The following is a 26,029-nucleotide window of genomic DNA, read 5'->3' on the forward strand; positions in this document are numbered from 1 at the left end:
TCACATATACATGGTCAAGTTACGTTTTTCAAGGGTTCAAAGAATATTCAATAGGGACAGTCGTTTCAAGAAATGGTGCTGGGAAAACTAAATCTCCAAATGTAAAAAATGAATTTGGTCTCTTACTGATGTCATATAAAAAATTAACTCAAAATGGATCAAGGATCTAAAACTATAAAACTCTTTGAAGAAGACATAGGACAAAACTTCACAACATTGAATTTGGAGAAGATTTCTTGAAAATTACACCAAAGGCATAGTTAATGAAAAATAACAAACTGCTGATAGTTTTGGTTTTCTTTTTGCGGGGGGCATGCCACACAGCATGAGGGAACTTTGTTCCCCGACCAGGGATCAACCCCGTGCACCCTGCAGTGGAAACGCAGTCTTAACCACTGGACCGCCAAGGAAGTCCCTAAAAAATTAACAAATTGGACTTCATGAAACAATTTTAAATGTGTACGTCAAAAGATATTACCACAGAGTAAAAAGGCAGACCATAGAATGGGAGAAAATATGTGCAAATCATATATTTGATAAGGGATGGATATCCAGAATACATAGAGAACTCCTAAAACTCAAAAACAACAAAAAGACCTGATTCAAAAATGGGCAAAGGACTTAGACGTTTCCCGAAAGATGTGCAAGTGACCAATAAGCACATGAAAAGACGCCCAACATCATTAATCATTAGGGAAATGCAAATCAAAACTACAATGAGATGTCACCTCACACCCATTAGGATGGCTATCATTTAAAAAAATACGAAAAACACACAAAACAAAGCAAAAAATACAGAAAACATGCCTGGCAGAGGATGTGGAGAAATTGAAACCCTCGTGTACTGTTGGTGGGAGTGCAAAATGGTGCAGCCACTGTGCAAAACAGTATGGCAGCTCCTCAAAAACTTAAAAGTAGAAATACCAGATGATCCAGCAATTCCACTTCTGGGTATATACCCAAAAGAATTGAAAGCAGCATCTCAAAGAGATAATTGTACGCCCATGTTCATAGCAGCATTATTCACAATAGCCAGAAGGTGAAAGCAAATTGTGTCCATTGGCAGTTGAAACGCAAAATGTCGTCTGTCTACACAACGGAATATTATTCAGACATAAAAAGGAAGGAAATTCTGACATATACGACAACATGAATGAACCTGGAGGACATGATGCTAAGTGAAATAAGTCAGTATCAAAAAGACACGTACTATAGGATTCCACTTATATGAGGTACCTAGAGTAGTCAGATTCATAGAGACAGAGAGTAAAATCGTGATTGCCAGGGACTAGGGAGTTGGGCAAATGGGGAGATGTCGTTTAAGGGACATAGAGTTTCAGTTTTTCAAGATGAAGAGCTCTGGAGTTTTGTTGCACAACAATGTGAGTATAATTAACACTACTAAACCATACCCTAAAAAATGGTCAAGATGGTAAATCTTATATTACGGGTGTTTGACCACAATTAAACATTTTTAAGAAGCAAACTTTATGAAGAAAACACAGCAGTCATAAACCTATGTGCACCAATCTAGCAGCTATATGTTTAAAGTAAAAACTATTAAAATTCCATGTGTAAATTGACCAAAATTCAGTTAAATGGGAAAATAATTTCAGACACCATTTTCAGATTTGGGCACAGCGAGGTTTTTTTTATAAAAAATTGAAAATATACATTTTTAGTTTTATCTATGGAACATTTACAAGCGTTGATCATATGCTGTCAGATATAGTAGCCACTAGCTACACAGGACTATTGAGCACTTGAAACGCGCAAAGCCCAAACTGATATGTTCTGTACGTGTGAAATACATACCAGATTTTGAAGACTTAGTATGAAGTTTAAACATGTGAACTATCTCATTAATAACTTTATATTGAGGCAAGTGGGCAAGATGTCAGATTGGAGAGAACTTGAGCTCACTTCCTGCTGCGGGTACAGCAGTATTACAATTTACAGAGCAAATACTGAAGAGAAAGACCTGAAGACTAGCAGAAAAGATCTTCTACAACTACATATATAAAGAAGGAACCACAAGAAGATGTGTAGGAGAGGTGGAGACAAGGTAGAGTGAAGACCCATACCCTTGGGTGGACGACCCACAAATGGGGGATAATTACAATTGCAGAGGTTCTCCCTAAGGACTGAAGGATATGAGCCTACATTGGGCTTCCCAGCCTGGGGGTCTAGAACCAGGAAGGAGAGCTTCCAGAACATTGGGCTTTGAAGGCCAGTAGGGCTTACTTTCCAGAAAGCCAGGGGGCTGTAGGATATAGAGACTCCACTCTCAAAGGGTGCACACAAAATCTCACACACACTAGGACCCAGGCAAGAAGCAGTAATCTGAAAGGAGCCTGGTTCAGACCTGCCTGCTGATCTTGGAGAGCCTCCCAGAGAGGCAGGAGGCAACAGGAGATCATCCTGGGGATATACACACTGGCAGCAGCTCTACTGGGGAGCTCCGTTCTACCACAGTAACACTGTGCTGGCAAGTGACATTCTGGAATCTTCCCTCTAGCTTATTAGCATTGGGATCCAGCCCCACCCACCAGCCTGTCAATACCAGTGCTAGGATGCCTCAGGCCACGTAGCTAGTTGAGTGGAGACACAGGCCCATCCACTAGTAGGCCAGCTTCCTTCGGACCCCCTGAGCTCGCAGCCACCTGGGACATGGCCCCACCTGCCAGAAGGCCCAGGATCTGGCCCTGTCCACCAGAGGGCCCAGGACATGGACTCGCCTACCAGTGCATCAGCACTAGCCCAGGGACCCCCTGGACCTCACCCCACCCTCCAGCAGGCTGATACCAGCTCCAGGACCCTCAGGCCCTGCAGCCAGAGACTCCAGGATCTGGCTCCACCTACCAGTGGGCCAGCATTAGGTATATATATAGATATATATGGCCCCAACATAGGAGAACCTGAATACAAAAAGCAAATATTAACAGACATAAAAAGAGAAGTTGACAGTAAACAACAATATTAGAGTACTTTAAAACCCCACATACACCAATGGATGCATCATTCAGACAAAATCAATAAGGAAACACTGGCCTTAAACAACACATTAGGCCAGGTAGACTTAATAGATATAGATAGAACATTCCATCCAAAAGCAACAGAATACACGTTCTTTTCAAGTGCACATGGAACATTCTACAGGGTAGATCACACACTAGGCCACAAAACAAGTCTCAGTAAACTTAAGAAGACTGAAATCATATCCTTTTCCAACCATGATGCTATGAAACCAGAAATCAACTACAAGGAAAAAATTGCAAAAAACACAAACACATGAAGGCTAAACAGTGTGCTACTAAACAACCAATGGGTCACTGAAGAAATCAAAGAGGAAATAAAAAAATACCTGGAGACAAATGAAAACGAAAACACAACAATCCAAAATCTATGGGAAACAGTAAAAGTAGTTCTAAGAGGGAAGTTTAGAGCAATACAAGTGTACCTCAGGAAATAAGAAAAATCTCAAATAAACAACCTAACCTTACACCTAAAGTAACTAAAGAGAATAAACAAACCCCAAAGTTAGTATAAAAAAAATAAAGATCTGGGCAGAAATTTAAAAGATCAGTGAAACTAAGAACTGATTCTTTGAAAAGATAAACAAAATTGGTAAACCTTCAGCCAGACTCATCAAGAAAAAAGAGAGAGGGCCCAAATAAATAAAATCAGAAATGAGAAAGAGGAAGTCAAAACAAACACCACAAAATATATAAAGGAGATTATTGTGAACAATTATATGCCAATAAAATGGACAACCTGGAAGACATGGACAGATTCCTAGAAATTTACAATCTCCCAAGTCTGAACCAGGAAGAAATAGAAAATATGAACAGACCAATTACCAATAATGAAATTGAATCAGTAATAAAATACTCCCAAGAAATTGAAGTCCAGGACCAAATGGCTTCACAGGTGAATTCTACCAAACATTTAGAGAAGAGTTAACACCTATCCTTTTCAAACTATTCCAAAAAATAGGAGAGGAAGGAATGCTTCTTAACTCATGCTATGAGGCCAGCATCACCCTGATACCAAAACTAGAAAAAGATATCACACACACACACACACACACACACACACATTACAGACCAATGTCACTGATGAACATAGATACAAAAATCTCAACAAAATATTAGCAACTCAGTGGTACATTAAAAAGATCATATACCACAATCAAGTGGGATTTATCCCAGGGATGCATGGATTGTTCAATAGCCGCAAATCAGTCAAGGTGATACACCACATTAACAAACTGAAGATTAAAAGTCATATGATCATCTCAATAGATGTGGGAAAATCTTTTGACAAAATTCAACATCCATTTATTAAAAAAAAAAAAAAAAAACTCCACAAAGTGGGTATAGTGGTAAAATACCTCAGACTAATAAAGGCCATATATGACAAGCCCACAACTAACACCATACTCAGTGGTGAAAAGCTGAAAGCTTGTTCCTAAGATCAGGAACAAGACTCTTGCCACTTTTAATAAACATAATATTATAAGTCCTGGCCACGGCAATCAGACAAGAAAAAGAAATAAAAGGAATCCAAATTGGAAAGGAATAAGTAAAACTGTCACTCTTTACAGATGACATGACACTCACTATACATAGAAGATCCTAAAGACATGATCAAAAACTACTAGAACTCATCAGTGAACTGGGTAAAGTTGTGGGACACAAAACTATTATACAGAAATCTGTTGCATTTCTATACACGGACAATGAACTATTCAAAAAAAGAAATTAATGATACAATTTTATTTTCAATCACATCAAAAAGAATGAAATACCTAGGAATAAATCTAACTAAGGAGGTGAAACATCTATACTAGGAAAACTGTAAAACACTGATGAAAGAAACTGAAAACGACACAGATGGAAAGATACACTGTGCTCATGGATTGGAAGAATTAATATTGTTAAAATGACCATACAGGGCTTCCCTGGTGGCACAGTGGTTGGGAGTCTGCCTGCTAGCGCAGGGGACACGGGTTCAAGCCCAGGTCCGAGAAGATCCCACACGCCGCAGAGCGGCCAGGCCCATGAGCCACAACTACTGAGCCTGCGCGTTTGGAGCCTGTGCTCTGCAAAAAGAGAGTCCGCGATAGTGAGAGGCCCACGCACTGCGATGAAGTGTGGCCCCCGCTTGCCACAACTAGAGAAAGCCCTCACACAAAAACAAAGATCCAACACAGCAAAAATAAATAAATTAATAAACTCCTACCCCCAACATCTTCTTTAAAAAAAAAAAATGACCATAAAACCCAAGGCAAACTACAGATTCAACACAATACCTATTAAAACACCAACAGCATTTTTCACAGAATGAGAACAAATAATTCTAAAATTTGTATGGAAACAGAAAAGACCCTGAATAACCAAAAAAAAAAAAAAAAAAAAATCTTGAGAGAGAAGAACAGAACTGGAGCAGAGACAAGGATGGACCTAGAGGTTATCATACTAAGTGAAGTTAAGTCAGACAGAGAAAGACAATAATCATGTGATATCACTTATAGGTGGAATCTAAAAAATTGATACAAATGAACTTATTTACAAAACAGAAACAGACTCACAGACACAGAAGAGAAACTTATGGTTACCAAAGGGGAAGGACAGGGGAGGGTTAAACTAGGAGCTTCGGATTAACAGATACACATCACTATATATAAAATAGATACATAGCAAGTTCTTACTGTATAACACAGGGAACTGTATTCAATACCTTGTAATAATCTATAATGGAAAAGAATCTGAAAAAGAATATATATCTGAATAACTTTGCTGTACAACAGAAATTAACACAACATTGTAAATTAACTACACTCCAATTTTTAAAAACAGCAGAACTGGAGGTGTCATTTTCCCTGGTTTCAAACTATACTACAAAGCTACAGTGATCAAAACAGTATAGTACTTCAGTCTATGATTGAAGGCAATTTGTGGGATGATACACATAGAGGAAAGACCATGTAAAAAACTTCTTCTTGCTGTTAATGTTAGTGTATGTTAGCTGTGAGTGCTGCTCCAACTATGTTTGCAACTGTACATGCCAAATCTGATAGCCCAGAAACCATCACAAACAAACTTCCCTTGACGGAAAGAAAACTTATGATCCCAGTGAGGGCTAAAAAAGAAAGATAGGGGCTTCCCTGGTGGCACAGTAGTTGAGAGTCCGCCTGCCCATGCAGGGGACATGGGTTCGTGCCCCGGTCCGGGAAGATCCCACATGCCGCGGAGCGGCTGGGCCCGTGAGCCATGGCCGCTGAGCCTGCGCGTCTGGAGCCTGTGCTCCGCAACGGGAGAGGCCACGACAGTGAGAGGCCCGTGTACCAAAAAAAAAAAAAGAAAGATAAAGAAGCCAAGCACAACTGGTAGAATCTGGACACATAAGTAATAAAAACTGGGGATTATTTAAAGCGTTCATTTGGAAATATGAAAAGATGGTCGTATTCCCCACTGCTATTATTTCATTTTATTTTTTTAAAAAAACATGTTATTTATTTATTTTTACTATTTATTTTATTTATTTATTTTTGGCTGCATTGGGTCTTTGTTGCTGCACGCGGGCTTTTTCTAGTTGCGGCGAGCAGGGGCTACGCTTCATTGTAGTGCGTGGGCTTCTCATTGTGGTGGCTTCTCTTGTTGCAGAGCACTGGCTGCAGGTGCGTGGGCTTCACTAGCTGTAGCACGAGGGCTCAGTAGTTGTGGCTCACGGGCTCTAGAGCACAGGCTCAGTAGTTGTGGTGCACAGGCTTCGTTGCTCCGCAGCATGTGGGATCTTCCCGGACCAGGGATTGAACCCATGTCCCCTGCATTGGCAGGTGGATTCTTAACCACTGCCCTACCAGGGAAGCCCCCCACGGCTATTATTTTAAATAAAAATGTTGGGAATCACACACACACAAAAACAGAATGGTACTGGCACAAAAACAGACACATAGATCAATGCAACAGAATATAGAGCAGAAATAAACCCACACTTATATGGGCAATTAATCTATGACAAAGGTGGTAAGAATATACAATGAGGGGAAGACAGCCTCTTCAGTAAATGGTGTTGGGAAAGCACAACTACATACAAAAGATCAAACTGGATTACTCTCTCACACCATGCACAAAAATAAATTCAAAATAGATTAAAGACTTAAATGTAAGACCTGAAACCATAAAACTTCTAGAAGAAAGCACAGGCAGTATGCTCTTTAACTTCAATATTAGTAATTTTTTTGGGATAGGTCTCCTTAAGCAAGGGAAACAAAAGCAAAATAAACAAATGGGACTATATCAAACTAAAACCTTTTTTTGTCATGTAATAATATATATTTTAATATCAGATTTGTGTAGTGATTTAGAACAATAAGTGTCACACAGTGAAAAATTTATCATAAACTAAACGCAATAACAAGAGGAAACAAATGCTTATGTACACATTACCAAGGTCTTTACAGTAAATTACCGTGTAGAGTTCCATCACAGCATATTTGTATACAAAGCTGCTAATGTGAACACTGAAAGAAATCTGTCATGTAGCTCTTTAATCTTGATTTAATAAAGTTTGTACAGTATCAAATAATATCAAAAGTCTCAAAAAAGGCAGTGAGTTTTTATATCATGTTTATAAATTATTGTTTATGTACCGTTAAAAAAATAAGGTCAAAAGTGCAGTTTTTAAAAAAGTAGAAATTGTTATTCTTGGTAAGAACTAGAAAAATGTATTAGCCCAAATAAGAAGCAATCTAAAGGCTTATACAATTTCTTAGGCATTTTCCTTTAACTCTCGTACAACCTTGGTTACCATATCCTATAAGATAAACCAACACAAAGGGAGTGAGATCATCTTTTTATAAAAATAATAAAAGACACAGATCTAGTAATGAGAAACACAGGAAGTGAATATAATGATAGGCCTCCCCGAAATGAATTAAGTGACTTTTTGCTCACAGGAGTGAATGGGCTATCACTGAATGTGATAAAACTTGGGGAATTTCAAAGCACTTCTAAAAATTTTAATCGTTTTCAAGTTTTTAGGTATAACTGGCAATGGTGCATACATCCCAGGATTATGAAACTTTCTCGTATAATATAACTAAGACAAAATGTGACTTAAAAGTGCTAAATCACATCACAGAAAATAAAGACTAAGGATCCAGTAATTAAAAGGCAGCAGTATAGAAACCAGTGAAGAAGAAGCAGATGGACAGAACACAACTCTGTGTCTTAATTGGCACTTACCACAGTAACTAGTTATTATTTTGACAAATTCTAGAACAAATGCCTATATTGAAATACGTGTGATACATGAACCATTTATATAAGAAACTGAAAGGGTAAAATTACTGCCTTATAAAACAACTTAAATTTAGAGAAAAGAAAAAAATAAAAGGAATGTGAAGAAAAATCTTACCTTTAAACTTACTGTGGGATCAAAATATTGACAGAGCTGTGTCAATCAAGATCAGTCTTCCTGCTGCTAAGACAGGCAGGCAGCTGAGCCCGGCGCACCACTACCCCTCCTCTCTCCAAATGCTACTGAGCAACAGAGGCTTATTTTCTGTTTTTTACTGAATGGAGTAAGTTCCTTGGTTGGGTTAACATATACAGACTGCCTGAGATGATAAAAACTTCACCATTCCATTAGGTTAGTGGGGAATGAAGGTCTTCCTAGTTCTGACAGGAGAAAAGGGCTGGCTGCTGAAGACAGTATGGGTGCTCTGTAGGCTACATGCGTACATATTTAATAATTAATGTCACCTTCAGTAGAAGATTAAACATCGATGGCTAGGGTGGGAGGGAGGGAGATGCAAGAGGGAGGAGATAGGGGGATATACATATGTGTATAACTGATTCACTTTGTTATAAAGCAGAAACTAACACACCACTGTAAAGCGATTATACTCCAATAAAGATGTTAAAAAAAAATCGATGGCTATGGATGCTTGTGCAGCATCTTCCCTCCCTCTGACAAATTTCACAGGGAATCTCTTCCATCACTCTGTCTTCTAGGGCCTGTTCAGGGCACTCATGTGCCTGCTTGAAAGCGTAGCTTCTCTTTTTGAAGATGCTATTAAATGTTTTCATTGGCTGCAGTTGTGCAGAACCATTTCGGAAGGGAAGTTCCATGGAACTCAGGTTGGTCCTGCTTTGCTTGATGCTGGGTGCCTGCGATCCGCAGTGATAGTCGTGGATGCGTGGCGACGCAGTGGAGGAGCGCCGTGCCTTCTGGTAGCTGTCCAGTTCCTCCGACAGGTCTGCAGATGTCTCCTTGTCTCTCGGTGAAAACAGTTCATAATGAGGAGGATCAAACTCTTCTTGAAATCCAGTTTTATTAAAAGCAGTTTTGCAAGCCATGACCTTTTTTCAAGGCTGTTTCACTTGTACTAAAATAGAAATAATGAGAAGGACCAAGACAATCCCTGACGCAATGCCAACAGCTGTTCCGTGAGTTTTAGTGATTTGTTCAAGCAGTCCTGCTTTTTTCTTTTCTTTACAATGATTTGCATCCCAAGGGTATGCACAGTTTTGAACCCCATTACAGACTAAAGAATTATTGATGCACATGTTGCTATGGCAAAAGAAAGTGCTGTCTGTGCAGGGAGGCTCCACAAAGGAAGTAAAAAGCATTCTGGGGCTTCCCTGGTGGCGCAGTGTTTGAGAGCCCGCCTGCCGATGCAGGGGACGCGGGTTCGTGCCCCGGTCCGGGAAGATCCCACATGCCGTGGAGCAGCTGGGCCTGTGAGCCATGGCCGCTGAGCCTGCGCGTCCGGAGCCTGTGTTCCGCAACGGGAGAGGCCACAGCAGTGAGAGGCCCGCGTACCGCAAAAAAAAAAAAAAGGCATTCTGAACGTGCTAAGCCGACTACCTTCATCAGCCCACATCCGTATCACCCCAACTCCTGTTTTAAGCATTACATCATGGGCCACAGTGCTGCAAAACTTGGCCTTCAGATTTTCACTAGAACTGCTCCCATCATAGACTGCAACGAAGTTTCTCTTGCATTCTCATGCACTCTTGTGCCTGTTTCTCATGCACTCTTGCATTAATTTGAGTGCTCCATTTGATAATCTAGGAACCTCAAATAAATCTTATCTTTTGGAGTAGCTTTAATCATCCACATGCAATCAACTGCTTGGCCAGGTTTTGTTTTCTCCCCTTGTTCTACCTGACTCCAACGTACTATTCCGTCAGCTCCTGACAATTCAAACTGGCCATCTCCTAGGTAAGTAAAGTCTGAATCTGGAATAAACGAATATTTTGCTGGAAATTCCCGTCCTTCAAGTTCTTCATCGGAACTGAACTTAATCCACATGAATCTCCCTGTTGATCTAATTAATGGAGGACTTTTCACACCACAGTCACGATCTACATGTGGAGAAACAGCCCGTCTCGAACGGCCCGTCTCGAACTTCCAAGTGATCAAACCGACATTCAAATGATGGTTCTAATACAATAATGTTCATCAAAGGTCAGCTGTGTTTTTTGACGTGAAGCAGCTTCCAAAATGTAGATACATTCCTTGTTTGGTGGATATGAGTCAAGATAATCTGGTGAAGCAAAATGACCTCCATTGCTGGTTCGAACCCAAAGGCCACGCTGGGTTGCAGGCATGTGCTCGATTCCAATATTTTGTCCATCTTAGGTCTTCTGGGCCACAGCAATCCCTTCCACTTCAAGTATTGTTATTAACCACACAGGATGGAGCAGAGCTGCTCCAGGGCCATGATCCCGAGCTGCCCGGTGCTTCGCTGCGGGGCCGAGGAGGCGGCAGCGACAGCCCTGCTCCATCCCCATCGCCCGCCACCAGGTTGCTCCCCAAGGGTTAGGGCTCAGGTCCTGCGGCCCTCCATGTCCGAGGCTCCCGGCGGGCTCTTGCGCTGCCCCAGCCCTGCGACGGGCGCCACCGCTTGCTCCGCGGCGCTCAGTCCCATCGACCGCCTCGGAGCCGGGGAGCGTGGACCTGAGGGACCTGACCAGCGCCGTCAGCCTGAGGCCGCGGCACAAACCCCACCCAAGTTCAAACTAAAATTTTTTGAACAGCAAAGGAAATTAGTAACAAAAGGAAAAGGCCACTTACTGAATGGGTGAAGGTATTTGCAAATGATGTACCTAATAAGGGGTTAATATCCAAAATACGGAAAGAAAACATACAAGTCAACAACGACAACAAATAACATGATTAAAAATCGGCAGAGGGCTCAAATAGACATTTTTCCAGAGAAGACATACAGATGGCCAATAGGCACATGAAAAAATTCTCAACATCATTAATCATCAAGGAAATGCAAATCAAAACCACAATAAGATTATCACTGCACACCTGTCAGAATGGCTATTATCAAAAAGAGAAGAAGTAACAAGTGTTGGTGAGGATGTAGAGAAAAGGGAACCCTCGTACATTGTTGGTGGAAAAGTAAATTGGGGAAGCCACTATAGAAAACAACATGAAGGGTCCTCAAAAAATTAAAAATAGAAACCCCATATGATCCAGCATTTCTACTTCTGGGCACTTAACCAAAGAAAGGAAAACACCAATTAGAAAATATATATGCATCCCTATGTTCACTGCGGCATTATTTACAATAGACAAGAATATTGGCTATTGCATATTACTCAGCCATAAAAAAGAATGGAATCTTGTTTTTGCGACAACACGGATGGACCTGGGGCTATTATGCTTAGTGAAATAAGTCAGATAGAGAAAGACAAATACTGTATGATTTCACTTACATGTGGAAAATAAAAGGCAAAGCAAATGAACAACATGAACAACTATAACAAAGCAGAGAGAACTTCCGGGAAGATGGCGGAAGAGTAAGACGCGGAGATCACCTCCCTCCCCACAGATACACCAGAAATACATCTACACGTGGAACAACTCCTATAGAACACCTACTGAATGCTGGCAGAAGACCTCAGACCTCCCAAAAGGCAAGAAACCCCCCACGTACCTGGGTAGGGCAAAAGAAAAAAGAATAAACAGAGACAAAAGGATAGGGACGGGACCTGCACCTGTGGGAGGGAGCCGTGAAGGAGGAAAGGTTTACACACACTAGGAAGCCCCTTCGCGGGCGGAGACTGGGGTGGCGGAGGGAGAAAGCTTCGGGGCCGCGGAGGAGAGCACAGCCACAGGGGTGCGGAGGGCAAAGCGGAGAGATTCCCGCACAGAGGATCAGGGCCGGCCGGCACTCACCAGCCCGAGAGGCTTGTCTGCTCACCCGCCGGGGCGGGGGGGCGGGGCTGGGGGCCGAGGCTCGGGCTTCGGGCGGAGCGCAGGGAGAGGACTGGCGTTGGCGGAGTGAACACAGGCTGCAGGGGGTTAGTGCGCCACGGCTAGCCGGAAGGGAGTCCGGGGAAAAGTCTGGACCTGCCGAAGAGGCAAGAGACTTCTTACCTCTTTGTTTCCTGGTGCGCGAGGAGAGGGGATTAAGAGCTCCAGAGACGGGCGCGAGCCGCGGCTAACAGCGCGGACCCCAGAGACGGGCATGAGACGCTAAGGCTGCTGCTGCCGCCACCAAGAAGCCTGTGTGCGAGCACAGGTCACTAGCCACACCCCTCTTCCGCGAAGCCTGTGCAGCCCGCCACTGCCACGGTCCCGGGATCCAGGGACAACTTACCCGGGAGAACGCACTGCGCGCATCAGGCTCGTGCAACGTCACGCCGGCCGCTGCCGCCGCAGGCCCGCCCCGCACTCCGTGCCCCTCCCTCCCCGCCGCCTGAGTGAGCCAGAGTCCCCGAATCAGCGGCTCCTTTAACCCCGTCCTGTCTGAGCAAAGAACAGAAGCCCTCCGGCGACCTACACACAGAGGCGGGGCCAAATCCAAAGCTGAGCCCCGGGAGCTGTGAGAAGAAGAGAAAGGGAAATCTCTCCCAGCAGCCTCAGAAGCAGCGGATTAAAGCTCCACAATCAACTTGATGTACCTGCATCTGTGGAATACCTGAATAGACAACGAGTCATCCCAAATTAAGGGGGTGGACTTCGAGAGCAAGATTTATGATTTTTTCCCCTTTTCCTCTTTTTGTGAGTGTGTATGTGTATGCTTCTGTGTGAGATTTTGTCTGTATGGCTTTGCTTCCACCATTTGTCCTACGGTTCTATCCATCCGTTTTTGTTGTTGGTTTTAGTTTTTTAATATTTTTTTCTTTTTTTCTCTTCATAATTTTTTTATTTTAATAAATTTCTTATATTTTATCTTACTTTTTTTTACTTTATCTTCTTCCTTTTTTTCCTTCCTTCCTCCCTCCCTCCCTCCCTTCTTTCTTTCTTTCTGCTTCTACTAATTCTTTCTTTCTACTTTTTCTCCCTTTTATTCTGAGCCGTGTGGATGGAAGGCTCTTGGTGCTGCAGCCAGGAGTCAGTGCTGTGCCTCTGAGGTGGGAGAGCCAACTTCAGGACACTGGTCCACAAGAGACCTCCCAGCTCCACATAATATCAAACGGCGAAAATCTCCCAGAGATCTCCATCTCAACACCAGCACCCAGCTTCACTCAATGACCAGCAAGCTACAGTGCTGGTCGTCCTATGCCAAACAACTAGCAAGACAGTAACACAACCCCACCCTTTAGCAGAGAGGCTGCCCAAAATCATAACAAGTCCACAGACACCCCAAAACACACCACCAGACGTGGACCTGCCCACCAGAAAGACAAAATCCAGCCTCATCCACCAGAACACAGGCACTAGTCCCCTCCACCAGGAAGCCTACACAACCCACTGAACCAACCTTAGCCACTGGGGACAGACACCAAAAACAATGGGAACTACGAACCTGCAGCCTGCAAAAAGGAGACCCCAAACACAGTAAGATAAGCAAAATGAGAAAACAGACTAACATGCAGAAGATGAAGGAGCAAGATAAAAATGCACCAGACCTAACAAATGAAGAGGAAATAGGCAGTCTACCTGAAAAATAATTCAGAGTAATGACAGTAAAGATGATCCAAAATCTTGGAAATAGAATAGAGAAAATGCAAGAAACATTTAACAAAGACCTAGAAGAACTAAAGTTGAAACAAAAAATGATGAACAGCACAATAAATGAAATTAAAAATACTCTAGATGGGATCAATAGCAGAATAACTGAGGCAGAAGAATGGATAAGTGACCTGGAAGATAAAATAGTGGAAATAACTACTGCAGAGCAGAATAAAGAGAAAAGAATGAGAAGAACTGAGGACAAGTCTCAGAGACCTCTGGGACAACATTAAACGCACCAACATTTGAATTATAGGGGTTCCAGAAGAAGAAGAGGAAAAGAAAGGGACTGAGAAAATATTTGAAGAGATTATAGTTGAAAACTTCCCTAATATGGGAAAGGAAATAGTTAATCAAGTCCAGGAAGCACAGAGAGTCCCATACACGATAAATCCAAGGAGAAATATGCCAAGACACATATTAATCAAACTGTCAAAAATTAAATACAAAGAAAACATATTAAAAGCAGCAAGGGAAAAACAACAAATAACACACAAGGGAATCCCCATAAAGTTAACAGCTGATCTTTCAGCAGAAACTCTGCAAGCTGGAAGGGACTGGCAGGACATATTTAAAGTGATGAAGGAGAAAAACCTGCAACCAAGATTACTCTACCCAGCAAGGATCTCATTCAGATTTGATGGAGAAATTAAAACCTTTACAGACAAGCAAGAGCTGAGAGAGTTCAGCACCACCAAACCAGCTTTACAACAAATGCTAAAGGAACTTGTCTAGGCAAGAAACACAAGAGAAGGAAAAGACCTACAATAACAAACCCAAAACAATAAAGAAAATGGGAATAGGAACATACATATCAATAATTACCTTAAAGGTAAATGGACTAATTGCTCCCACCAAAAGACACAGACTGGCTGAATGGATACAAAAACAAGACCCATATATTTGCTGCCTACAAGAGACCCACTTCAGACCTAGAGACACATACACAATGAAAGTAAGGGGATGGAAAAAGACGTTGCATGCAAATGGAAACCAAAAGAAACCTGGAGTACCAATTCTCATATCAGACAAAATAGACTTTAAAATAAAGACTATTAGAAGAGACAAAGAAGGACACTACATAATGATCGAGGGATCGATCCAAGAAGAAGATATAACAGTTGTAAATATTTATGCACTCGACATAGGAGCACCTCAATACATAAGGCAAATACTAACAGCCATAAAAGGGGAAATTGACAGTAACACATTCATAGTAGGGGACTTTAACACCCCACTTTCACCAATGGACCTATCATCCAAAATGAAAATAAATAAGGAAACACAAGCTTTAAATGATATATTAAACAAGATGGACTTAATTGATATTTATAGGACATTCCATCCAAAAACAACAGAATACACATTTTTCTCAAGTGCTCATGGAACATTCTCCAGGATAGATCATATCTTGGGTCACAAATCAAGCCTTGGTAAATTTAAGAAAATTGAAATTGTATCAAGTATCTTTTCCGACCACAACGCTATGAGACTAGATATCAATTACAGGAAAAGATCTGTAAAAAATACAAACACATGGAAGCTAAACAATACACTACTTAATAACGAAGTGATCACTGAAGAAATCAAAGAGGAAATCAAAAAATACCTAGAAACAAATGACAATGGAGACACGACGACCCAAAATCTATGGGATGCAGCAAAAGCAGTTCTAAGAGGGAAGTTTATAGCAATACAATCCTACCTTAAGAAACAGGAAACATCTCGAATAAACAACCTATCCTTGCACCTAAAGCAATTAGAGAAAGAAGAACAAAAAAACCCCAGAGTTAGCAGAAGGAAAGAAATCATAAAAATCAGATCAGAAATAAATGAAAAAGAAATGAAGGAAACGATAGCAAAGATCAATAAAACTAAAAGCTGTTTCTTTGAGAAGATAAACAAAATTGATAAACCATTAGCCAGACTCATCAAGAACAAAAGGGAGAAGACTCAAATCAATAGAATTAGAAATGAAAAAGGAGAAGTAACAACTGACACTGCAGAAATACAAAAGATCATGAGAGATAGCTACAAGCAACTCTATGCCAATAAAATGGGCAACCTGGAAGAAATGGACAAATTCTTAGAAAGGCACAACCTACCAAGACTGAATCAGGAAGAAATAGAAAATATGAACAGACCAATCACAAGCACTGAAATTGAAACTGTGATTAAAAATTTTCCAACAAACAAAAGCCCGGGCCCAGATGGCTTCACAGGCGAATTCTATCAAGCATTTAGAGAAGAGCTAACACCTATCCTCCTGAAACTCTTCCAAAATATAGCAGAGGGAGGAACACTCCCAAACTCATTCTACAAGGCCACCATCACCCTGATACCAAAACCAGACAAGGATGTCAGAAGGAAAGAAAACTACAGGCCAATATCACTGATGAACATAGATGCAAAAATCCTCAACAAAATAGTAGCAAACAGAATCCAACAGCACATTAAATGGATCATGCACCATGATCAAGTGGGGTTTATTCCAGTAATGCAAGGATTCTTCAATATATGCAAATCAATCAACGTGATACACCATATTAACAAATTGAAGGAGAAAAACCATATGATCATCTCAATAGATGCAGAGAAAGCTTTCAACAAAATTCAACATCCATTTATGATAAAAACCCTACAGAAAGTAGGCATAGAGGGAACTTTCCTCAACATAATAAAGGCCATATATGACAGACCCACAGCCAACATCATCCTCAATGGTGAAAAACTGAAAGCATTTCCACTTGTCAGGAACAAGTGGAACAAAACTGAAAGCATTTCCACTTGTTCCTTGTCAGGAACAAGACAAGGTTGCCCACTCTCACCACTCTTATTCAACATAGTTTTGGAAGTTTTAGCCACAGCAATCAGAGAAGGAAAGGAAATAAAAGGAATCCAAATCAGAAAAGAAGAAGTAAAGCTGTCACTGTTTGCAGATGACATGATACTATACATAGAGAATCCTAAAGATGCTACCAGAAAACTACTAGAGCTAATCAATGAATTTGGTAAAGTAGCAGGATACAAAATTAATGCACAGAAATCTCTTGCATTCCTATACACTAATGATGAAAAATCTGAAAGTGAAATCAAGAAAACACTCCCATTTACCATTGCAACAAAAAGAATAAAATATCTAGCAATAAACCTACCTAAGGAGACAAAAGACCTGTATGCAGAAAATTATAAGACACTGATGAAAGAAATTAAAGGTGATACAAATAGATGGAGAGATATACCGTGTTCTTGGATTGGAAGAATCAACATTATGAAAATGACTCTACTACCCAAAGCAATCTACAGATTCAGTGCAATCCCTATCAAACTACCATTGGCATTTTTCACAGAACTAGAACAAAATATTTCACAATTTGTGAAATATTTCACAAATATTTCATTTTTCACAGAACTAGAACAAAATATTTCAAATTTCACAAAAGACCCCGGATAGCCAAAGCAATGTTGAGAACGAAAAATGGAGCTGGAGGAATCAGGCTCCCTGACTTCAGACTATACTACAAAGCTACAGTAATCAAGACAGTGTGGTACTGGCACAAAAACAGAAAGATAGATCAATAGAACAGGATAGAAATCCCAGAGCTAAACTCACACACATATGGTCACCTTATCTTTGATAAAGGAGGCAGGAATGTACAGTGGAGAAAGGACAGCCTCTTCAATAAGTGGTGCTGGGAACACTGGACAGGTACATGTAAAAGTATGAGATTAGATCACTCCCTAACACCATACACAAAAATAAGCTCAAAATGGATTAAAGACCTAAGTGTAGGGCCAGAAACTATCAAACTCTTAGAGGAAAACATAGGCAGAACACTCTATGACATAAATCACAGCAATATCCTTTTTGACCCACCTCCTAGAGAAATGGAAATAAAAACAAAAATAAACAAATGGGACCTAATGAAACTTCAAAGCTTTTGCACAGCAAAGGAAACCATAAACAAGACCAAAAGACAACCCTCAGAGTGGGAGAAAATATTTGCAAATGAAGCAACTGACAAAGCATTAATCTCCAAAATTTATAAGCAGCTCATGCAGCTCAATAACAAAAAATCAAACAACCCAATCCAAAAATGGGCAGAAGACCTCAATAGACATTTCTCCAAAGCAGATATACAGACTGCCAACAAACACATGAAAGAATGCTCGACATCACTAATCATTAGAGAAATGCAAATCAAAACTACAATGAGATATCATCTCACACCAGTCAGAATGGCCATCATCAAAAAATCTAGGAACAATAAATGCTGGAGAGGATGTGTAGTAAAGGGAACCCTCTTGCACTGTTGGTGGGAATGTAAATTGATACAGCCACTGTGGAGAACAGTATGGAGGTTCCTTAAAAAACTACAAATAGAACTACCATATGACCCAGCAATCCCACTACTGGGCATATACCTTGAGAAAACCATAATTCAAAGAGTCATGGGCCTTCCCTGGTGGTGCAGTGGTTGAGAGTCCGCCTGCCGATGCAGGGGACACGGGTTCGTGCCCTGGTCCAGGAAGATCCCACATGCCACGGAGCGGCTGGGCCCGTGAGCCATGGCCGCTGAGCCTGCGCCTCCAGAGCCTGTGCTCCACAATGGGAGAGGCCACAACAGTGAGAGGCCCGCGTACAGCAAAAAAAAAAGAAAAAGTGTCATGTACCATAATGTTCATTGCAGCTCTATTTACAATAGCCAGGAGATGGAAACAACCTAAGTGTCCATCATCGGATGAATGGATAAAGAAGATGTGGCACATATACACAATGGAATATTACTCAGCCTTAAAAAGAAACGAAATTGAGTTATTTGTAGTGAGGTGGATGGACCTAGAGTCTGTCATACAGAGTGAAGTCAGTCAGAAAGAGAGAGACAAATACCGTATGCTAACACATATATATGGAATTTAAGAAAAACAATGTCATGAAGAACCTAGGGGTAAAACAGGAATAAAGACACAGACCTACTGGAGAATGGACTTGAGGATATGGGGAGGGGGAAGGGTAAGCTGTGACAAAGCGAGAGAGTGGCATGGACATATATACACTACCAAACATAAAATAGATAGCTAGTGGGAAGCAGCCGCATAGCACAGGGAGATCAGCTCTGTGCTTTGTGATCACCTAGAGTGGTGGGATAGGGAGGGTGGGAGGGAGGGAGACGCAAGAGGGAAGAGATATGGGAATATATGTGTATATATATAACTGATTCATTTTGTTGTAAAGCAGAAACTAACACACCACTGTAAAGCAATTATACTCCAATAAAGATGTTAAAAAAAAAAAACAGAAACAGACTCATAGATACAGAGAACAAACAGGTAGTTGATAGAGTGGAGGGGAGTAGGGGAAGAAGAGAAATGGGTGGGAGGGATTAAGATACAAACTTCAGTTGCAAAATATATGTTACAGGTAAGAAATTAGAGTGTGAGAAATACTGTCAACAGTTACGTAATATCTTTCTACGGTGAATATCATAGCCCGATTTACTGTAGTGATTATTTTGAAGTGTATGGAAGTACTGAATCACTATGTAGTGTGATAGGAGCTAACATAGTGCTGTAGGTCAATTATACTTCAAAAACAAACAAACAAGCTTATAGAAATAGAAATTCAATTTGTGGCCACCAGAAGCGTGGAATGGGGGGAGGGGGAATTGGATGAAGGCGGTCAAAGGGTACAAACTTCCAGTTCTAAGAGAAATAAGTGCTAGGGATGTAATGTACAACATGGTAAAGATAATTAGCACTGCTCTATGTTATCTATGAAAGTCGCTGAGAGTAAATTCTAAGAGTTCTCATCCTAAGGGAAAAAAAAATTTTCTGTTCCTTTAATTTTGTATCCATATGCGATGATGGGTGATCACTGAACTTACTGTGGTAAGCATCTCATGATCTAGGTAAGTCAATCACTATGCTGTCCACCTTAAGCTTATACAGTGCGGCATGTCAATTATATCTCAATGAAACTGGAAGAAACAATGGCAAATGAGTACCTGAAAAAATTTTTATATTGAGTATATGTTTAATGGATCATGTTTTTGATTCAATAAAATATATTACTAAAATTAATTTTAACCCTCATTTTGCTTTTTTTAATATGTCTACTAAAAAGCTTTCAATTACATATGTGGCTTGCAGTATATTTCTATTGGATAATTCTGTACTAGACCATAAAGAAAACCTATTAAGAAATTTTTTAAAGCAGTGACCCCACAAGAAACATTCTCTGATTATAATTCAAAATCATTAGAGAAAAATAAGAGAATGATGGCTACAAAAAATCTTAACTATATGGGAATTAAGAAACAACCTTGTTAAAAAAAATAGATAGCCACGGACTCAAAGAGGAAATCAATAATGTAAATTTAAGAGAAAGAAAATGAGAGCAATTTATACCAAAATCTAAGGATTCAAGAAAATGTTTTATGTATGACCTTCAATTCTTCATTATTAAGAAAACATAAAGGAACTTAATGCTTACCTAAGGAAATGAGAAAAACAGCTATAACATAAATCAAGGGATACAAGGATGATAGCATTAATAAAAACAATAAGCTGCGATTAATGAAATAGAAAACAAAAATAGTAAAAAGAATAAGCAAATCTAAAAGTTATTTCTTTGAGAAGACCAATAATATAATTCAACCCGTCATAAACTTTAAGAAGGAAAAGGAACAAAAATATTAAAACTTTAGACTTTAGTCTTTCATATTTTGAGAAGAATTTCCATAAACATTTAAAAGAGTCACATCTAAGGGTAAACCAAGCCAAATAAATAAGAATGACAAAATCTCAAAGTAAAACAAAAGCTAGTGGAACAAAAAAGATAACGCTGTGCTTACAATGTATAAAACTTGAGAATTTCAGTGTAAATGATCTTTCATGTACCAAATAAATTGGCACAAACATATCTACGTGCCTCCAGATGACATACCTTGTCTTGCTTGGCACCTTTTAAATAATGATAATAGATAATATTTGTGTGCTCTCTGTGACAGTATTAAGGTCAGAATGGTTAGGTCACCCACCCAAGGTCATTCAGCTATAAAAATGGTAGTGAGGATTTGAACCAATGCAGTCTACTCTAGAGAATATATTCACACAGAAAAAGTAAAAAGAAAAGAGCGGCAATTGTTTTTTAAAATGCCTCCCTACTTTCCCTTTTTACAAATCTAATATATACATACATATTTTATAATTGGTCAAATGTATTGCATATAGGAAGAAAAAACCAGTAGAATAGATCCTTTATGGTGTGAGCAAAAAAGAAAAGTGAAGTTAGAGTCCTGTGCAATAACATATACTACATTAATAAAAAGAGATACAAAAGTAAGAATACAAAAACGATGAGATCCAAAGTCATGGAAGTTAATATAAATTCAGTGACTATTACATAAAAGGGCAAAAAAGATGGCTAACTCAGTGGATTAAGGAACAAATCTGGCCCCAAGAGTCCTATTTCAATTAAACTCCAATATTCAGGTTTAACCTAAGAAGACTCTGAAAGGATGAGGAGAGCAGTAGTTCCTGTCATGCAAACTTGGGGTGGGCTGGCTTGGGCCAGGGTAGGTTTGGTGATGTGGTCAGCCCCTCCTAACAAACCCTTCCTCTTTGAGACTCATTTCTCAGCATCACTGTCCCCACCTTCACTGAGTTTATAGGCTCAGTTTTACCTCCTCTCTAGCCCCTGCCACTGTCCTTTGATGCCCTCAGTGTCCCAAGTAGAAGACCTATCTGGCATGCCATCAAACTCTGGTACATCCCCACATTTTACTCCAGACACCAACTCCAGGTCAGAAGACTTCTCATCAGCACAGCTCCATCTCTGAAAAGTTGGACTCAATTAGAGACCCCAACTTCTCTCTCTGGCATTGTCTCACTTCCACTTAATTTTTCGACCTCTCTGAAACTTCTGCTTCCTTTTGGTGTTTAGGTCTCCTGTGACCACACCTCCGTCCATTCCAAGACAAAAACCACTAAGAACTATCAGGTCAACCAATGTAATTGGGACTTCCCTGGTGGAGCAGTGGTTAAGAATCCGCCTGCCAGTGCAGGGGACACGGGTTCGAGCCCTGGTCTAGGAAGATCCCACATGCCACGGAGCAACTAAGCCCACGCACCACAACTACTGAGCCTGCGCTCTAGAGCCCGTGAGCCACAACTACTGAGCCCGTGTGCCACAACTGCTGAAACCCACGCACCTAAAGCCCATGCTCCGCAACAAGTGAAGCCACCACAATGAGAAGCCCACGCACCACAACGAGGAGTAGCGCCCACTTGCCGCAACTAGAGAAAGCCCGTGTGCAGCAACAAAGACCCAATGCAGCCAAAAATAGACAAATTAATTAATTAAGTTAAAAAAACAACAACAAACAAAGCCAGGCTTGTAAAAAAAAAAAAAGAAGTGTTTAAAAACATTTTTTAAACAAATGTAATTTGCCAGTTCTTTCATCCTTCTTGAACACCCTCAAGTAAAAACCCCTGATGGATGGATTCACAGCTCAAGTTCTCTGCTCCTACTCAGCTGGAGAAAATTGCACAACTGTTACGAACATGCCTTTACTAAAGGGTGATCACGGTTGAATCACACCATTGCTTGTCAATCCTATTATGGACCCTCACCCCTTCCTCTCATTCCTCTCAAAGACCATCGCAAACCTTTACTGCACTACTGGAGGCACTTTAACAATTTATCTCACAAAAGACTGTTAGAAGGAGAATGAGAGGTGGAAATCTTTTTTTTTTTTTTTTTTTTTTTTGGCGGGCCTCTCACTGTTGTGGCCTCATCCATTGCGGAGCACAGGCTCCGGAGGCGCAGGCTCAGCGGCCATGGCTCACGGGCCCAGCCGCTCCCGGACCGGGGCACGAACCCACGTGCCCTGCGTCGGCAGGCGGACTCTCAATCACTGCGCCACCAGGGAAGCCCGGTGGAAATCTTTAAAAAGATCAGTAGATAAATAAGCACCTGGAAGTAAGTTGTTTTTTAAAACAATAGGCTCCACTTGGAACATTGATTGAATAAAAGCACCAATACAGACCCGAGATAATGGTTTCCTGTTGGCACAGTTGATACCCCCAATGAAGACCATGTTGGGCATGATTGGCTGGGGGTAGTCCAACACAAAGTCTCCTCTGAACAGCCAAATGGATGCAGAGCCAAAAATTTCCACCAGCGACACCTCTCTGTGAAGAAGCTCAGAGGCCATACGTGCATAAGGAGTGAAAGAAAGTTGGCAAATGTACTTGAAGCTCAAAGGGTAGAGCAGGTTCTTGACCCTTTGGAAGAATGTCATGTGGTCTGAATTCATTGTTAGTAAACTAGGAACATACGAAAAAGGCTTTGGGCACGCTGTGCCCTCAGTATCTAAGTTACATGGAATGGAACGCAAAAAGAACACAGCTGGAATCGACAGGTACTTAGCCAGCACCGCTCCGCAGGGGTAAACGGGGTCCGTTAAAACCACATCAAAGGAACTGGCATTCAGGTGCCTGATCAGGTCCTTGTTATACAATAGTTCCTCACAAGACCTTTGAAAGACCAAAGACACATTTTTCAAAGAGGCCATAGTTTCCAAAAACAGTGTTAGAAAATGTATTCTTTCAAAAAACAGATGAAGCTTGCTTGTCACGATGTAATCAAATTCATCCTGGGTGTATGGAACAGCATAGGTTTCCATGGTGAAAAAGTCCTCTGCCTTGACGTGCATCTTCACCTCGGGAGAAAGGACCACTGCTTCGTGGCCTCTGGCATGGAGCTCCCGCACGGCCTCCCGCATGCTGAGCCAGTGGCTGCCCTCCATGGGGACCACCAGCACCTTCCCAGCCTCGGCCCATCGCCCGACGCACAGGCAGAGCAAGAGGCCAGGGAGCAACTGCCAGGGAAGCTGCAGCCCCAGGTACATCTCTGCAGAAGCCAAACGCATTCCGTTCGGGCTGTGCCGCCTGCATTTGTTTTCTTTATCTTATCATCAGGCCTCTTAAGCAAAATGGCATGTAATTGGAAGGCAGTGCTCCCTCGTTACATTAATCATTACAGAATGAGTCTATCCCTGTTTCATCACCTCTGCTTTCACCGAGGGAAACACCACTCCCCCTTAGCTTGGAAAAACTCATGACTCTGCTGCTCCCTCTGGGGAGCATTCTAGTTCACTCTCTTGTTTTTCATCCCATGCCCAAAGCAAGGCTGTGCCTGCGCATTCCCTCTGATCGCCTCCTATTTCTCTGTTAACCATGTTCTATGGGGCTGTGACTGAGCTCTGCGGGGTCACCTATGCCCTAGTCCCAGCCAGAACCTCTCTGCTGGATGTGACCTTATTTGATAACTCTTTCAACACTTTCCCCCAATCATGGGTGAACACAGAGCACATGCAGGAAAATATAGAACATTGCCAAGACGGCTTTCTCTCAGCGGGGAGGGGATGCCGGCTGTCCGTTTTGTTCCCGTTCCACATGGAGACACCTCTTGCAACGTTCAGGGCAGAGTCTGTTCAAGTGGCTGTCAGCTATGGAAATATCTGGAGGGATTACGGAGGAAGGACAGCAGAAGGGTTGGTTGAGAATTCTGTATCTACCTCATGGAATAAGGGTTGCCGTTATCTAAGGCGTCAATGGACAAGTCAACCCTTAGCAATGACAGAGTGGAGTCAGAGAGCGCCTTCCCCTGGCCTCGGGGCAGGCTCTCTGAATTCCTCTTCTGATGCTGGAGGCTCCAGTCTTCTGCTACTCTGTTTAGGGACTGGGGTGTACATTAATCTGGGCCTTTGTTACAACTTATAGTTTATGTTCAGATTCTGCTCCAAGGTCATTTACAGTCCTAAGTCCTGATGAGGACAGATTCCTCCAGAACAGAGGGGCTCCATAATTTGTGGGACCTTCTGAGGTGGGGCCCATGAGTCCGGCCCTGCTACAGAGACTGATGCCCACACGTGCTCAGCAAGATACGGACGTCTCCGTGTCCCGTCTGCCCTGGGGATGGTGCGGGGGGGCTCCTTGGGCTGCCCAGCTCTCTCTCTCTCACTGAGCGCGCTCTTCTGCATCCATGGCTTCTGCCATAGCGATATCCTGTCCCAGGCCGCAGGACCGGCCAGGCTGAGGCTTCGCTTTCGGAGAAAGTTACCCCCATTAGTGATCCACCACTGAGCAACACATGCACACCGAGACGCCTCCTGTGTCACACCAGCTGCCACTGTGCCGGGAGCGTTTGCTTTAACCATCCTTGGAGGCTGTGAGTCCAGGGTCCTGCTTCTCTTATTTCCCCTCCAACAGCAACATCTATGCTCTCTCTTTCTGGATCCTCTTTCCATCCCAGCCACATAACTGCATGTTTTCCCCAAGGCTCAGTTTCTGTCCTCTACTCCCAGGTTAAATCCCATCGTCTCTGTCCCCCATTCATTTCCACAAACAGCCATGCAGAATTTCTTGAGAGTGTGGGATCAAGGCTGCTCAGGTGCTACTTTCAGGGTGTAAGGATATGCTAGGGAAGGGAGCAGGGCCGCCGGGAGGGTGGGACTTCAAGTTTGTTTTTGCTGCTGCAGCTGCTGTCAGTGTTGTTAGCAAGAGAAGCTGCTGTTTGGGTTTCCAGCCACCAGTGAATCTAGCGACACCCTATCTGGTGGCAGAAGCAGCAAGTCAGGAGAGTTGTATCCCCTTCATTCTGCTGAGAACTCAGTAGCCCCTGTTACTGGTCTGGCTCTAACTGCAATGGAACCCGTCAGTGAGTATCTAGGGCAACATTCTGGCTTTCCTCACTGTGATCAGCTGCCGTGCGTTTGCCACTCAACCTAATACAGATGCTATAAGCCAAGTAAGGATACACAGCGCACTTCGGGGATTGGAAAGGGTGGTGGTGTTTTCTCTGTTCCAGTTAGAGATATCAATCTAGACTAGAATAAAATAAATGAAGAGGCATACAACATCCTGCGTGGGAAGATTTAACATTGCAACACTCTTGATTTTGCCCCCATTTAAGCTATAGATGTAATGGCAGGCCAAGCAAGATCTCCCTGGGATTTGTAATATGACCAAAAAT

At 41.8% G+C, this 26,029-nt stretch overlaps 1 protein-coding gene and 1 pseudogene across 1 annotated transcript in view; both read right to left on the reverse strand.

Annotated features, from left to right (window-relative positions):
• The window catches only part of LOC116757118 (UDP-glucuronosyltransferase 1-1-like), a 46,140-nt gene extending 22,227 nt beyond the window's left edge, over positions 1–23,913 (reverse strand). Inside the window, exon 1 of the mRNA XM_032638479.1 lies at positions 23,040–23,913. Coding sequence (XP_032494370.1) covers positions 23,040–23,903 — 864 coding nt within the window. The 5' untranslated portion in view covers positions 23,904–23,913. The remainder of the gene's footprint in view (positions 1–23,039) is intronic.
• On the reverse strand, positions 8,939–9,641 carry LOC116756750 (annotated as a pseudogene).
• Positions 23,914–26,029: the final 2,116 nt, after the last annotated feature.

The sequence above is a fragment of the Phocoena sinus genome, chromosome 7 (assembly GCF_008692025.1).
Source record: "Phocoena sinus isolate mPhoSin1 chromosome 7, mPhoSin1.pri, whole genome shotgun sequence".
Classification (NCBI taxonomy): Eukaryota; Metazoa; Chordata; class Mammalia; order Artiodactyla; family Phocoenidae; genus Phocoena; species Phocoena sinus.